Genomic DNA, 16,866 nt, shown 5'->3' with positions numbered 1-16,866 from the left:
TATTTTTTCTTTGGTTTCTTTAGTGTTCTATATTTAGTGTTATATCTAAGAAACCATTGCTTAACCCAAGTTTCATGAAGATTTATGCTTATGTTTTCTGTTGGGAGTTTTGTACTTTTAGCTCTTACACTGAAGTTGGTAGTTTAAGTTAAGTTGTATATATGTTGTGAGGTAGAGGTCTTAATTCATTCTTTTTTGTATGGATTTCCAGTTGTTCCAGCACCATTTGTTGAAAAGACTGTTCTTTCCCTATTGAATTATTTCTCGGCACCTCTGTTGAAAATATACTGATTGTAAACGTAAAGATTTGTTCTGGACTTTTAGTTCTATTCTATTCCACATTTTTAAAATGGTATTTATGGTTCTGCCACTTACTGTGTGACCTTCACAGTTGGTTAACTATTTGTCCCTTAGCTGTAAAATGAGTGACAAATAGTAAGTACTTAATGGAATTATTTGTAGAATTAAGGGAAGTACTGTGTAGGAAGAGCTTACATGGAACACTACCTTGTAGACAGCATGCACATAATATGTGTTAGCTAATGCCATCATTATCACAATCTTCACTGTCCTCATCATTATCAGCATGATCACTATAACACAAGTTAAAGATTTTTCTCTAACTTGTAAAAGCCAGGCTTCTCTCTTTTGCTGGATTGTAAAACCTGAAAATAGATAACATGTTCGAGGAATGAATATGATGGATTAAGACAGAATGCAAAGAGGACTAAGGAGAAGCCTATGAAAATACTTGCATTTAGGTGTTTTTATTACAGTCGACTAAATAATTTTTTAAAATGTACATAAGGAAAATACTACAGTCTTTTGTTTTAAGATAATTTGGAATAAGGGGGTCAGCTGGAAAGTTCTGTAATTATTTATCTGTGTAATGAAGTTCATGTATATGTGTTGCTTGTTAAAAGTCATATATACATATTGTAAAATCCTAGTATACAGAGACTATGAGTCTTTTTCGAATTTTGTGTAATGTTTAGTCCAGTATCCTTAGCATTGCTATTTCAAGTGCCAAGCAAATGTTGGCAATTTCCAAATGCTAGTTTAGTATCAATAGTCATCCCCATTTAGTATTATGTGGAAATATACTAGAAATGATATAACTCACTTGTTTTCTAAACTTTAGCCACCTTTATTTTAAGTAAACACATACATATCTGGTAGTGGTTTTGAATGCTAGAATGCTTAATAAAGAACTCCAACTCTGCCTTTTTCCTTTTGCTTTTAGATTGTTAGCATGTTGACTGACATTTTCTCTATTAATTGTGAAGTTTAACTGATGACAAAGCTTGTGACTACTGCCATAGCTCTGTTTTAGGTCATAATTTTTATTCCTGGAGTTCTTTGTTAAGCAAATATACATAAGTTATTAACTTGAAACCTGTTTTATTATAGTTATCAGTACAGTTTTCTAATTGTGAAGTAAAAGAACCAAGTATTTTTGGTAGGCTGTTCCCGTCATAATGCTTAAATTTTTCTACTGACACTTTAGTTTATTTTCTTAGATGTCTTTGTTCCCATCTGGTGATACCTAATTACCACTTTTTATTCTATTTTAAAAATGTGGTATGATTATTACTTCTAGATGTCACTTGTCAGAGTGAACCGTTATGGTACCCGAGGAGGAAGGAAAGCGCTGAAAGTAAAGAAGAAGAAAACGTCAGTGAAGCAAGAATGGGATGTAAGTCTAGGCGGGATAATAAACCTGTAAGATTGCTCTGGAGGAATAGATGTGATGACATGAACCTAGTCTACACAAGACAGTGCTTTAAATGTAATAGGGCTCAATAGATTTCTGGGAGTGTTTAAGAGCAGAATCCTTTGGGGATTTTTTTAAGAATACACATGCGAGGCCCGTAACCTCTACCTCCTTTGAAGAGAGAATCTTAAGAGGGTGGGGAGTGTTTTTAAAAATCTCCCCTCCCGAACTTTGAAAACTCACTGCTTAAGGCAACTGTAGCTAACCTGTGTTGCTGAAGTCTGAATTTTTTTGGTACTTTTTTTAGATTTGCCCATGGCAACCAGTGACATCATAATCATATGAGTGGCATTTTTGGCTGATAAAATGGGTGATTCTTACTCTCTCTCCTGAATTGTTTGTTTTTCACCCCCCGAGGCTGGTCAGTTTCAGTAGAAAGGTTCTGTTAAGATGTAAGACAAGTTCTCAAGTACTTGGGACATGTGATCCCTGGCTTCCACTCTGATACTGTTTGGTATTATCAAGGGGATCTTTATCTTGTGCAGCTTGGTACTTTAGTTTGGACCATAACACTTTAGGTTCCTTTTCTTTCTAGTTGTGGAGAGCAACTAGTCAGGGACTACTTTGGATCTCTGGGATTCTTTTGGACTTGGAAACTTCTGGGCAAACTGACAGCCTTTTTGAAGTGGGTCAGGGGGACTTATCTGCGTTTATATTACTTTGTTGTCATTTGATTTGCTATAAGATATTATAAGGGTGTGACTCTAAGGTAATAAATGAAACTTATTAAAAGAAAAAAAATGCATATGATAACTTAAGTTGTCTACTTCAGAGTGGTTACTTTGGGAAGTTTAATATTCTGATATGCTGCTGCTATTGCTCAAAACATAATCGAAACCCACCATTTGAAATTACATTCAGAATTTTCCTCATTTGCTTTTTTATTATCTCTAGTGCTGGAAAAATCTGTTTTTTGTAGACTGAACTTGAAAGTAGTTTTAAGTCATTTGGAGTAAATGGTGAATGAGGGAGGAGAGATCAAACTGAATAATACTGTTTTGCTAAAAATAATGAGATTTTTTTGAAATGGCTTATAATTTATATATAAAGGCAATTTCAAAAGAAAATAGTTTTAAGCAATAGTAGTATTAATGAAATTATATTTTCTCCCATGAGAACTAAATCCAAGCGTATAACTTATATGCTTGAATTTTATTATGATTATTAAGAATAATTCTCAAGATCTTATAGTTATATCTTGTACTTTTTTTTTAAACTCTTTTTTTAAAGTTTATTTTTATTTTGAGAGAGAGCGAGCATGCAGCATGAGCGGGGGAGGGGCAGAGAGAGAGAGAGAAGGAGAGAGAGAACCACAAGTAGGCTCCTTGCTGTTAGCACAGAGCCTGACTCCGGGCTTGAACCCATGAACTTTGACATCGCGACGTGAGCCGAAACCAGGAGTCAGACACTCAACTGACTCAGGTATCCAGGTGCCCCTATCTTGTACTTTTATAAATTAATATGAAAGGAATGGCAATTTTAGTATAGAGAACCCTTGAGTTAAGTATGAACTGTGACCAAAAAGTTAGGTCTTTGAATATATCCATCTTCTAATATAAGCCATTTCACCAGACCCAGTTCTATTTCTGTTAGAAGTAGAACTCTAACTTGTTTTATTTCCTGCCTTACCAAATCTGTATGACAAAATGGCTGAAGTCATTTTGGAAAGGGCCAAATCGTAGAGCAGCTACTTAAAGTTGTGTAGGCTGTGCATTGCTTAGTTCCAAGGGGGTACTTTTACATGGACTAGAGTAATAGCGGGAGTTCCTGGAGTTGTGCAGTGTGGTAGACCTGCCATGTAGGTTTAGTACCTTTTTACATAAGTGACTATTTTCATATTTTATGAAATTATACAGTGCACTTGGACTTTATCCTTTATTATGTGTGACAGATTCTATGCTTAAGTTGTTTGCATGGATACAGATTTAACCTCTCTGTAGTGATCACAGTTTATCTTTCAGGAATCTTGAGAGGTGCCTCATTCCGGAGTGCATTTTGAAAACTACAATTTTAGTTAAACTTACTCATTTTGAATTACATACTACCCTGTTTTATTTATTGTTTTAATGGAATGTATGACTGCTTGGTAAATACACTGCTTATTTTCTGTAAGACATCTAAAAATAGCCTGTTATTTTTTAACCCAGACAACTAACAATAATCCATATTAATATTTAAATTGAGGATACTGGTTCCTGGACAGAAATTCGTTTTGGTCCCAGGAGTTTGAATCCATTTTCAGCCATTAAAATCCAGTACATACTCATACCTAACCACACGTAAATGAACAATATAAGGTCATAGGTGTGATATAACTTTCTGGAGGATGTGAAAAAATGTGATAAGAAGTTTGAGTAATAAAACTAACATTTTATTTTAATTTAAATAAACACATTTGTTTTATATATTATGTGAGAATATAAATAATTTTATTTATTTGTTTATTTACTTTGAGAGTGTGTGAGCAGGGGAGAGGGGCAGATAGAGAAAGAGAGAATCTTAAGCGGGCTCCTTGCTCAGCATGGATCCTGATGTGGGGCTACGTAGGGCTCAATTCCATGACCCTGGGATCATGACCTGAGCCGAAACCCAAGAATCAGAAGCTCTACCAACTGAGCCACCCAGGTACCCCTATTTCAGTTTAAAATAGCAGTTTTATCTTGCTAAAATGAGATGATCAGACAAATCCCTAAACTCTTTAAAGAAAGGTTTCTTGGAGGTTAGCTTGCTTATTTAGTTAAGTACATAATCTTTTAACTGAGGCCCATCTGGCATATAGGAGAAAAAAAGGTACAGAAGGCTTAAACTAAGAAAAGGAGATTTTTGAGGGGCACCTGCCTGGCTCATGCAGTAGAGCATTCAACTCTTGATCTCAGGGTTGTGAATTTGAACCCCACACTGAGCATAAGGATTACTTAAAAAAAAAGAAAAAAAAAAAAAAAGAAGGTTTTTTTTAAAAAAGGAAAATGAATTTATCAAAAAAAAACTAAAACTGATTTTAAATGCTTTTTAACCTAGTCTAAAGACAAATTTTCCTGTAAGAAAATAACCCAAAGAAAGTTAATAAACACTGAAGTCCTATTTTTTAAAAAATCCAATATATACTAATATTTTGCAAGAAATCTTTTTTTTTGTTGTTTTTAAAGAAAGGTCCTCTTTTTTTGCAGAATACTGTGAATGATCTTACAGTTCATCGGGCAACTCCTGAGGATCTGGTAAGTTTAATATCAAAAGTTAAGATTTATTCAATGTTTCATTTAGTATTTGGTTTCTGACATTCAGAATAGAAACCAGAGACACTTCCTGGAAGTTGTTTAGTTTTATTTAATCTTATGTCTATATAAAATTGAAAAGCATATCTTCAGTATTTCCTGAATTTACCTAGGAATGTCACTTAGTGTGTATTAAAATTTTATTAGATAGGTTTGGTTTACAGTTCAAATCTCTGTGGTCAGTATTGTCCTGTACACATCATAGATATCTCTAGCTTTATTATTACTTCCCTATACAAACATATTGGTGTAGTCAATGTACTAATTTATTCCTTGAATATGCCATGTATATTTCCACATTTGAGCCTCAATTCATGCCGTTTTCTTTACTTGGAACAGTTTGTCTGCCTTTTTGTGTGCATGTCCAAATATTACTTTGCTTTCTTATCCTAGTTCAAGGCTTACTTTTAGAAAGGTTTCTACTGTAGATTTTTAAAAAAGCAGCTTTATTACAATACAATTCACATACCATAAAATCCACCATTTTAAAGTGTACAACCCATTGGTTTTCAGTATATTCATAGAGTTATATACCTATCATCATTTTCTAATTTTAGAAGATTTTCGTCACTCCCTAAAAGAAACCCTGTACCCATTAACAGTCACTCTGTATACTCCCCCTCCTTCTAATCCCTGTCAACACCTAATCTACTTTATGTCTCTATGGATTTGCCTATTCCGGACATTTCATATAAATGGAATATAGTGTGTGTCCTTTTGTGTCTAGCATAACGTTTTCAAGGCTCATCCATGTTGTAGAATGTATCAGTTCTTCATTCCTTATATTGCTGAATACTATTACATCATATGGATATGCCATATTTTATTTATCCATTTGTCCATTGTTGGATATTTGGGTTATTTTCACTTTTTGACTATTATGAATAATGCTGCTATGAACATTCATGTACAAGTTTTGGGTGAACATATGTTCTTAGTACTCTTGTATACCTGGGAGTAGAATTGCTGGGTCATATGGTGCCTCTATAGTTAGCTTTCTGAAGAGCTGCCAAACAGTTTTTCACAGTTTTTCACAGTGGCTGCACTATTTACATTCTTTTTTTTTAAAAATTTTTTTAAATGTTTATTTAATTTTGAGGCAATGCGAGAGACAGAGTGCAAGCAATGGAGGGGCAGACAGAGGGAGACACACAATCTGAAGCGGACTCCAGGCTCTGAGCTGTCAGCCCAGAGTCCAACGCGGGGCTCGAACTCACCAACTGTGAGATCATGACCTGAGCCGAAGTCGGACGCTTAACCGACTGAGCCACTCAGGTGCCCCTGCACTATTTACATTCTTATCATGCATGAGGGTTCCACTTTTTCCATATCCCTTGCCAACACTTGTTATTATTGTATTTTTGGTTTTAGTTTTCCTGGTGGGTGTAAAGTGGAATCTCATTGTGGTTTAGATTTGCCCTAATGACTCATGATGTTAAGCATCCTTTTGTGTGCATATTGGCTCTTTGTATTATTTTCTTCTTTGGGGAAATGTCTATTGAGATTCCTTAGCCAGTTAAAAATTGGATTACTTGTGTTTTTATTTTTGAGTTGTAAGAGTTCTTTACACATTTTGGATCCAAGTTCCTTATAAGATGTATGATTTGCAAATACTTTCTCCCATTCTGTTGGTTTTCTTTTCATTTTCTTAATGGGTATTTTTGAAGCACAAAAGTTTTTAATTAATTAATTAAAATTTTTTTTAAATTTTAAATTTTTTAATGTTTATTTATTTTTGCGACAGAGAGAGACAGAGCATGAGCAGGGGAGGGGCAGAGGGAGAGGGAGACACAGAATCCGAAGCAGGCTCCAGACACTGAGCTATCAGCACAGAGCCCGACGCGGGGCTCGAACCCACAAACTGTGACATCATGACCTAAGCCGAAGTCATATGCTTAATTGACTGAGCCACCCAGGCGTCCCTAAAAGTTTTTACTTTTGATGAACTTGTTTATCTATCTTTTGTCACCTGTGCTTTTAGTGCCATATCTAAGAAACCATTATCTAACCCAAGATTCATAAAAATTTACTTCTATGTTTCCTTTTAAAAGTTTTATAATTTTAATTCTTATATTTAGGTCTTTGATCCATTTTGAGTTAATTTTTGTATATAGCGTGAGATAGGGGTCCAACTTCGTTCTTTTCTAAAGGAATACCCTGTTGTCCTATGTGCCATTTCTCCATTGAATTATCTTGACACCCTTGTTGAAAATCAATGGTCTGTAAACATAAGGGTTTGGTTTGGACACTAAGTTTTATTCCACCAATCTATATGTCTATCCTTATGCCTCACCACGTTGTCTTGATTATTATAGCTCTGTTCTAAGTGTGAAGTTTTTTGAAGCTGCCCAACAATTGGTATCTCCTCTGAACTGTGGTTGTACGTACTGTGTATGAGGCATTAAGTATGTGCTGCCTAATGCATATCATTTATTTTTACATGTACAGTTGGCCCTTGAAGAGTGTAGGAGTTACGGGTGCCAACCCCCTGCACCGTCAAAAATCTGTGTATGAGCTTTGACTCCCCCAAAACCTGACTACTAATAGCCTACTATTGACAGGAAGGCTTACTGATAACATAAACAGATGATTAACATGTATATTGTATGTAATATGTATTATATACTATATTCTTACAATAAATGAAGTTAAAGAAAGGAAAATGTTACTAAGAAATCATAAGGAAGAGAAATTACATTTATAGTACTGTACTGTATTTATTGAAAAAAGTCCATGTATAAGTGGATCCACGTAGTTCAAACCCTTGTCATTCAAAGGTCAGCTGTATGTTCCCAATCTCCCTGGGCGGATTGTTAATGCTTTTGAGGGATAGGGGCTGCCCTCTTATGTGTCTCTGTGGACCTGGGAATCTTAATCCTAGTAGATACTCATTAAATATTTGTTGAGGATAGTAATGATCCCCTACTGACTTAAATTTTTTTATTATGAAAAATTTCAAATTTATGTGAAAATGGAGACAAAAGTATAAAGATCACCCATACAGCGTTCACCCAGATATAATAGTTATTAAAATTTTGCCATATTTGCTTCATTTTTCATACCCTTTTTTTCCACTGTAGCATTTTAAAGCAAATCTCAGAAAACATGTCATTTTCTGCCAACATATTCAGTTTGCATTTAAAAAAATGCAGATATTTTCTTATATAACCACAATGCTGTTATCATACCTAATAAAAGTAACAATAATTTTTTGGTATTGCCTAATTCCCAGTCCATATTCGTATTTCCCCAGTTGTCTCAAAAATGTCATTTTCATTTGTTTTTGGTCTTCAGAATCTTTACACGGTATTTGGTTGTTGCGGTACGTTTTATCAGATGCCCTATAGATCTTGTTCTCTTCATAGTTCTGAATACTAGAGTGCTTGTGAAGCCAGTATCTGCTCCTATTCCTTAGCCAGCTCTGTGAACTCTCCTCTAACTCTTAAGTTGTGGTTCAAATCTCTGCTTCTGCTTCAGCAATTCTACTTTCTTGGAGTTCTGCATCTCTAGCGACCCTCTTCCACATGCAGCCTTTGCAGGGCTCTAAAAAATAGTGCATTGTTAGTTTTTGGTAGTGATGTGAGTATTATGAAATGGGTGTGACTTTGCCAAAGGTGACTCAGTGGGCTTTGTATCTTTTACATTGCGGTTAGTCACTGTGTGTGTGTGTGTGTGTGTGTGTGTGTGTGTGTATGTAATTGTACACATACACACATGCATAACTGAAAAGTTTAATAAAACACAGTTTTTAACTTTATTAAATGTGATGTACTCTTAATATTTTCTATTCTATATTCTATTTTACTTCAAAAATGTTGATTTGACCTATGAATTGATTTTGCCACCCATTAAATGAGTCTTCACCTGCAGTTTGAAAAATAGCAGTTTATTGAATAGTCTTGTACAAAAGAGGTAAAAATTGATATTTTTTTTCATTTTGTCTTTTTGCTAGGTCTACTAGTTCTAGAGACTTCTTTTTTTAATCACTTTTGAAAATGTAGAAGACTGTGAAAATTTTGGTTGTGAATATGAATAAATATATATGTGTTGGACCAGAAAAATATTTTTAAAAGATGACTTAGATTAGGTGTTCCCACCATCTGAATAGGTAACATCTTTGTTCCTGAAACATTCTTTTATATTTTTTTCCTTCTGTACAGATACGTCGTCATGAAATACACAAATCAAAGAACAGAGCATTAGTACACTGGGAACTGCAAGAAAAAGCTTTGAAGAGAAAATGGAAGAAGCAGAAACCAGAAATTTCTCATCTTGAGAGAAGGAGATTATCTATCATGAGGGAGGTAATGCTGAGCTGCATAATATTAGAGAAGAAAGTGATAAATGGGATTCTCTCTTTCCCCCTAAATTTGTTTCACATTGGAGAAGGTCTGGCAGATGATTGTGTCCTTATACAGTGATCTACACATGGACTTTGAAAAAAGCAGCAGAGTGACGATTAGTCTAGTTAGGAATTAGTCTAATTCCTGCTCTGCAAGTTACTGTTTGTGTGACTTGTCTGACTGTATTGTTAAGAGATTTTCGTGATATGTGGTAATAAAGGGATTAGGACAGTCCTTGGCACATAATTAGTGTCATATATATAATTACTTTTCTCAGTTCACACAAGTGATGTTAGATTGATTACTTTACTAACATCACACAAGTGATGTTAGATTGATTACTTGCAAAAAAAATGTGTTAGCCATTTGTCTTTGGCTTAATCTTTTGACAGATGTAGGGTGTTTGAATAAGTAATCAGATGTATAGGAATAAACAATATGGCAAATAAGAGGAAACCACAGTAAAAAATCTTTTATTTGGGATGATATCAGTGTAATCATTGTAAAAGAAATATACTTTGTTGTGTTGCTTCTTGTTCATTATTGAAACTTACGGCGCTTGGATGTCTGGGTGACCTTTCACTGCAGCTTTAAATCACTCTGTCTTTTGAGGAATCCATTAGGCTTCTTAGTGAAATGTAAAAGTCTTGATCTTATATATCAGCAGGAAGAATTCTAGCTCCCAAATAAATGTTTACATGAACTTATAAAAAGAACAGTGGATAGAGGGAATATGGTTCTTTATAGATAAGTATGTTTTGGTGATCTTGGACCGTCATGCATATTTCAACGTTATAGGGTAATTCTCAGTGACCAGGAAACAAGGCAGCCCCTTTGAGGTGGCTCTGGGCTTTTGTGTCCCATCTCTTGTGGCTCCTGCTCAGGTTCTGAATTGCTTATACAAGGAATGGGTGTGGTAGAAGTAGGGATCAGAGGAAGAGCGTTGAAAGAGGGTGTGTGAAGTCTCTCTGCCTCCACTCCAGGGCCGCTCCTCAGGCTCTGGTGTCATGGTTCTCAACACTCACTGCACAGTAGATCAGGGTTGAGAACTTCCATTAAATAATCACCACATTTGGACCAAGATGTAGCTATACAAGGATATTCTGATTTAGTGGACCTGTGATGTGGGTATTTTTTAGACAGTTTTTGTGTAATTTTAGTACGTTGCAGGATTGAGAACCTCTGCTGTTAGTAGGATTCAGGTACTTCCATTTAACAATATATTTTGGAGGTTATCCATGTCGGTATTTAGAAATCTAACTTTTCTTTTTTTTTTTTGGCCAGATAGTATATAGATGTACCACAGTTTATTTATTTACTGCTTTATTTGTGGGCACTTAGGAAGTGTACTGGAGTAAAGCTTAGGCTTCTGGAAGAAGAATGACCCCAAGATATAGTGGTTTAAGCAAAATAGAAATCTATTTCTGTCTATAAAACAATTGAGAAGAAAATGGTAGTTGGTTGGGATGCTGGGGCCCTTTATTCCAGGACTTCCACCTCTTGAGTAGAGAATGGCTGTTCCAGCTTCCTTCAGCTGTATTCCAGCCAGCATGAAAAGGGGAAGAGAATGCATGCTACTCCTTTCACATACTGCCCAGAAATTCTGGCTTGTCTCCCATTATCCAGAAATTCATCACATGACCATTCTCACCTGGCATGATGGTTAGGAAATCTAGCTATGTACTTGGCTAAAACTTGGGGATTCTGCTGTTGAAAGGAAAATGGAAAGAAAGGAGATTGGTGGATAAGTGGCAGGTCTGTCACCCACAGATTATTACCTGTCTTGGTTCTACAAATAATACATTGAATATCCTTGAATGTTTTTAAGTACATGTAAAACTTTATTTATAGGACAAATTCTTAAAAATGGAATTGCTGAGTCAAAGGATATGTATAGCTGTTATTTCAGTGTTCAATTTGTAATGTCTCTGTTCAGGGATGTGAAGGGATCAAATGAAGAAGGCTTGTTGGGAATATTCATGTAGGCAGTTATCATTATGTATTAAGAGTTACCGCTACCCGTCCAGCCCCCAGGGCTGGACTCCTGGATTAACAAAAATTCAGAGAAAAGCTCTTTGGCATTTGCTGTAGGATGCATTCATGTTATGGGAATCAGGCAAATGAGGGTCCAGATTCAGAGAGAGGGAGACTTTGATGAAGATTTTATAAATTCTAAAAGTATAATAACTTCCCAAGTCTCTCTGCAATTTCCTATTTCAATCTGGTTTTTATTATCAGAGAACAAAAGTGCTAGGATGGGAAGTTTTTTATAATGTTTTTGAAGGAATCTTGGACAGTCCTTTGCAAATCCAGGTTGTGTACCACCATTCATAACTTTGGCCTTGTGTTCTGTGAACCCATCTGGGAAAGTAATGTATACAGATAGGCTTGCAGAGATTGGCTTACCTATCAAGAGGATGAGTTTTAACCAAAAGAAGTGATAAGTAAATCTAGAAAGAGCAAAAGAAAGCCAATACACTGATCTCTGGTCTCTCAAACCATCTGCCCCTAGAAGGCTGGGCAGACTGGCAGAGTACAACAGGGCAGCGGCTTTACTGAAGACTTCATTATAATTAATATCAGGTCTTGATATGATAAAGTTATTCCTCTGTAATCTGCTTCTGTCAGTTATATCTCTTTATTTTGATGGAAGGTCAGTGATTTTTTTTTTTAAATAGTAATATCAAACTGCTACTAGGAAATATTCTGTGTGTAGTTTTTCTAGTTTAAATGATAGATTATAATGTTCCATTTACTTTCTTTCCTAAGCTCTAATTGCATGTATTGTATGTACTTGCAAGATCGCTAACCAGGGACTGAAATTTGGTTCATGGGATAAAACAATTTAAGTTGTAACAACATTGTCAAATATCTCTAGAATGATACAGGTTTTCAGTGTGTCTACATCCTGATAATACCCCTTTGGGTTTGGGGAAGGTGGTGGTATTTTCATTTCCATATTAGCAAACTAAGTTTAAAGAGGTTGGATTTTGCTTAGTATCCCTTGACTGGGCCTAGGATCCCAGTCTTCTGGCTCCAAATGTGCTCTTTGCCTTATAGCATTCCAAAGCTTACTCTTTGTGGAAGGAACAAATTCAGGACTTTATTCTCATCTAGTGAGCTAGCCAACATGGTTGGCTACAGCAGGAGAAGAAGGGAAATAGAATTTTATTCTTGTTATTTTTGTCAGTGTCCTAAAACAGTAACTAAGGTTATATTATATACCTGTTTCCATGGGCTAGAGAGATTCTGGTAAGAGCATTTGTTGCCAGATGCTTTATTGTTTTGAATCATTGTTGGAAACTGTGGGTCGTTTCCAATTTTGTGACTCCTTTCAGTTTAAGAATGCCATCTGGCGGTGGTGGCTAGAGTTGACTTGCCTGCATGTCCTTGCTTGTAATTATGAAAGTTCCTAAGTTGAAAGTGCCTAATCAGAGGCACTACTGTAATGGTATTGTTTTGGTTCTCATCCCCCCATGATAAAAATCCATCTTGTTTATAAATACAGAAACATCACTTTGTTTGATGCCCTAAACCTCATATCTTAGCTCATATTCTCTAAGTTGTTGATCATGATCCAATAGTAGGTTATGAAATACACTTTAAAGGTTGAAACACCTCTGAATTTATGGCTCAGAGATTTATGTCTTTAATCAGTGTTTTTCAAACTGTGGATCACAACTTTTTAGTGGATTGTAAAATTGAGTTAGTGTGTTGTAGCCATTATTTAAAAAAATGAAATAGGAGCTAAAAGGAAAATTTCAGAGCGGTTCTCAAAGAGTAAGGTTAAGTAAAACTTTTATTCTGTTATACATTTAAATTTGTATGTGTGCTGGTTCGCAGTTAAATAATGTATTTCTTACTTGGATTGTGGCCAAGCACATGAAATCTACTAATTATTGTAATAGCCCCATCTACTGGTACTTAAGGATATTGTCACTGAAGGATTTTAGAAAGGTAGTGGCCTTTGGTTATTTTTATGCCCTCTACCTTTGTATGGACTTTTCCTTTGTGATTTCATAAGTATATGTATATATATTTTTCTGAGTAATATATTTATCATTAACACGTATCTAGATTCTTTCTGATCAATACCAGATGCAGGATGTTTTGGAAAAATCTGATCATTTGATGGCTGAAGCAAAAGATCTATTTGTTGATTTTCCTCGTAGGCGCACAGGTAATGTATTCAATTCAAACAAAAACTTCTTTTTCTTATTAACCGTAGCCCATAGCTGGCTACTTGGAAGAATTTTAAATCATTTCTCGGGCACCTCTTTCTTTCTTTCTTTCTTTCTTTCTTTCTTTCTTTCTTTCTTTCTTTCTTTCTTAAAGTTTATTTATTTTTGAGAGAGACAGAGACAATGCAAGTGGGAGAGGGGCAGAGAAAGAGGGAGGGAGAGAATCCAAGCAGGCTGTACGTCATCAGTGCAGAGCCTGACACAGGGCTTGAACCCATGAGGACGTGGGATCATGACCTGAGCTGAAACCAAGAGTCATCTGCTTAACCGATTGGGCCACCCGGGTGCCCCTTGGGCACCACATTATTTATATCACAAGTATTCTAGAGTGGATAGCATATAAGAGTTGTTAGGCATAGACTCATTATAATTTGTTTTTTTTCACTAAGAATATTAACTATTACAAATTACTGAGCTAAGCAAAGGTAAATTGTTATTATTTACTAGGATATTTTATAGGGCAATATACAAGATTTTATAATTTAAAATATGACTTAATTTCCAGTTTATTAATATTAAGTTACCATATAAAGTATTTGTATTTATGTAACTTGAGTAAAACTTAATTTGAAGTCTAAATCTACTTCAATCTCTCTCTAAAAGGGACTTTGCCTCTGTTCAGATACATAGCATTATTCACTTTAATGTGTATGTAATCTATTGTTTAATCCCTAAAAATAGATCATTAGTTTTTAGTGTAAAGTTTCAATCTTGGCTTAGCCATTTATTAGTGTGACTCGGGGCCATTTGCTTCATGTCTCTGAGTTTCAGTTTACTGGTCTGTAAGATAATACTAGTAACAATCTCATCAGATTTTGTGAAGGTAAAATGACTTAATATATGTAAAAGTACTTGGAACAGTGCCTGGCATATAGTAAGTGTTATATGAATGTGAGCTGCTATTATAATTTTTAAGATTTTCATGTGATAACAAACTTAGGGCAATGTGTATTGTTTGTAAAGTCAATTTAACTAAATGAAATAAAATCATCATTACTTATTTTCCTTCTGCAGGGTTTCCGAATGTAACAGTGGCTCCTGATTCCTCTCAGGGTCCCATCGTGGTAAATCAAGACCCTGTCACCCAGGCCATTCTTAGTGAATCTGTCATAGAGCCTCAGGTAATGTGCTATTCTCATAGCCGTCATACTTATGTGGAAATTAAGCTTATGTAGGTATTGTGGTAAACATTTCAAAAGCTTAAATTATCAACAGATATCTAGTTATGGTTGTTAGAATTGTTCTTACTGAAGCATATTGCACTCTCTGAGTAATGTTTGTACCAAACAAGACAGGACTGGATAATGATAGCTACCTTTTACTGAGTACTTACCTACAAGGTAAGCTATTATTATCTCCGTTTAGCAGAAAAAAAACCTGAGGTTCAGAAAAATTAAGTGCCTTGTCCAAGATCACATAGCTTGTTGGCATCAGAGATGGCCTTCAAGCTGGGCTCCATCTGCCAGTATGGAAGGAGTGGGGAGTCTTTTCACTTGCATTTTGGAATCAGGTGGATCTATGTTTGTATTCTATTACTTACTAGCTCTTTGATCTGGAGTTGATTTCTTAAGGTGTCTGAATTGGCTCAGAGTGTTTTTGTTTTTTTTGTTAAATGGAAATAGAATATACTTACTATGGTTGTTGTGAGGATCAGCTGAGATAAGTTATGTAAAATGCCTAGCATAATTCTAGATACTAGCTCTTCATTAAATGTTAGTCCCTTCTAATAGTGTGTTTAAAAAGTAGCTACCCAGGAAACTTGGGATTTATTGTCTAGTTAGATGGGAAAATTTATTTTAGTAGTAAAATGTTAATTAACCATATCCTAAGCTAATTGAAACCATTAATTAATTAATGATTAATTCATTAATGATTAACTCATGAATCAAAATGTTTAGAATTTTGAGATGGGACACATTTTTTTAAAAGCACTTGAAGAATTTAATACTAAAAACAACTTCTTAGAACTGATTAAGACTCAATACCTGTTTAATGCAATTTCCTAGGTTATGTATATGTCCTATGAAGAAAAGGAGAATCATCAATTAGAGGGTTGATCCTAGGGAATTATAAGGTCCAAAATCATAAAAAAACATGTTAAGTATTGTTTTCTATTTACAAAGGCAGTTAAGTAAAATTACACGTTTTAAATAGCCAACACCCATTAGCCGTATCTCTAGCCAGAAACCATTATGTTTCAGCATTTACTAAAAATGTTAGCTTTCAGATATCATGGTCTCTTTTATGGGGATGGGGAATTGGCAAGAGCTGAGATTAGAGAGACAGGGAGGAACTAGGTAGTGAAGGGCTAAGGAACCAGAAAGTAAGAGTAGAGCCACCAAAGGATTATAGGAAGAGTAGAGTCATTATGAAATAGACTGTAGAGTGAAAGGTGGGTTTGGGAGGGAGGAGACTGGTGAGAGGATCTGATTAGAAGACTCAGGATAGAATTTTATTTATGTATGTATGTATGTATGTATGTATGTATGTATGTATGTATATTTATTTTTGAGAGAGTGTGAGCAGGAGAGGGGAAGAGAGAGGGAGACAGAAGACCCGAAGCAGGCTCCACACTGGCAGCAGAGAGCCTGATGTGGGGTTTGAACTCAGGAACCGTGAGATCATAACCTGAGCTGAACTTGGATGCTACCCAGGTACCCTAGGATAGAATTTTAGTGAGAAGTAGTGGGAGCCTAACCTAAGCAGTGGCAGTAGAGAAGGAGGTAGAGGGGAAAAGGGATAAATTTGAGAGATTTTAAAAAGGGATAGAATTGACAGGATTTGGGAGCTGATTGGATGTGATATATGAGAAAGAAGGATACCTCCCAGTTTGCTGGCTTGAGCATATCACTAGATAGTGATGCTGTTCATGGTCTTAGGTAATATGGCAGGAACAAGGCTTCTGGAAGAATAATAGGAGAGGCTTAGGAAGATGACTAATTTGGGACATGTTTATTATATGTATATAGGATGTCTACTAGGGATATCTTTTAGGCAGTTGGATATAATTGCCTAGGGCTCCAGTGAAATCTGGGTAAAGGTAGAAATTTGAGAATTCACAGCATTTTACTTGTGATTGCAGCTTTGGAACTACAATCATTCAGAAAGGGAATCAGACGAGAGGAGAAAAGGTCCAAAGGGAGGACCTTGAGTCCCATTAGATATTAAGAAATAGTAGAAAGAAGAACGAATAAAGGAGATTGGGAATAGAAAAACAAAAAACAACAGGGAAATCT

The 16,866-nt window shown here is 35.5% G+C and overlaps 1 protein-coding gene across 8 annotated transcripts in view; it reads left to right on the top strand.

The window, feature by feature from the left end:
- The window catches only part of SPICE1 (spindle and centriole associated protein 1), a 52,225-nt gene that overhangs the window by 5,920 nt on the left and 29,439 nt on the right, over positions 1 to 16,866 (top strand). For 5 of the 8 annotated variants that reach the window (XR_003420691.2, XR_001430704.3, XM_015075303.3 and 2 more), the window contains exons 2-6: positions 1,601 to 1,696; positions 4,942 to 4,989; positions 9,207 to 9,350; positions 13,467 to 13,569; positions 14,645 to 14,751. Coding sequence is in view for 6 of the 8 variants with exons in the window: in XM_015075303.3 (XP_014930789.2) it covers positions 1,601 to 1,696; positions 4,942 to 4,989; positions 9,207 to 9,350; positions 13,467 to 13,569; positions 14,645 to 14,751 (498 nt within the window). In the remaining 2 variants the exon portion in view is untranslated. Of the gene's footprint in view, positions 1 to 1,600; positions 1,697 to 3,004; positions 3,197 to 4,941; positions 4,990 to 9,206; positions 9,351 to 13,466; positions 13,570 to 14,644; positions 14,752 to 16,866 lie in introns of those variants that run through there. The other 3 variants (XM_053220870.1, XM_015075302.3, XM_053220871.1) reach the window with 2 other exon arrangements.

The sequence above is a fragment of the Acinonyx jubatus genome, chromosome C2 (genome assembly GCF_027475565.1).
Source record: "Acinonyx jubatus isolate Ajub_Pintada_27869175 chromosome C2, VMU_Ajub_asm_v1.0, whole genome shotgun sequence".
Classification (NCBI taxonomy): Eukaryota; Metazoa; Chordata; class Mammalia; order Carnivora; family Felidae; genus Acinonyx; species Acinonyx jubatus.
The sequence above is the reverse complement of the archived record's forward strand: the minus strand, read 5'-3'. Positions and strand labels throughout refer to the sequence as shown.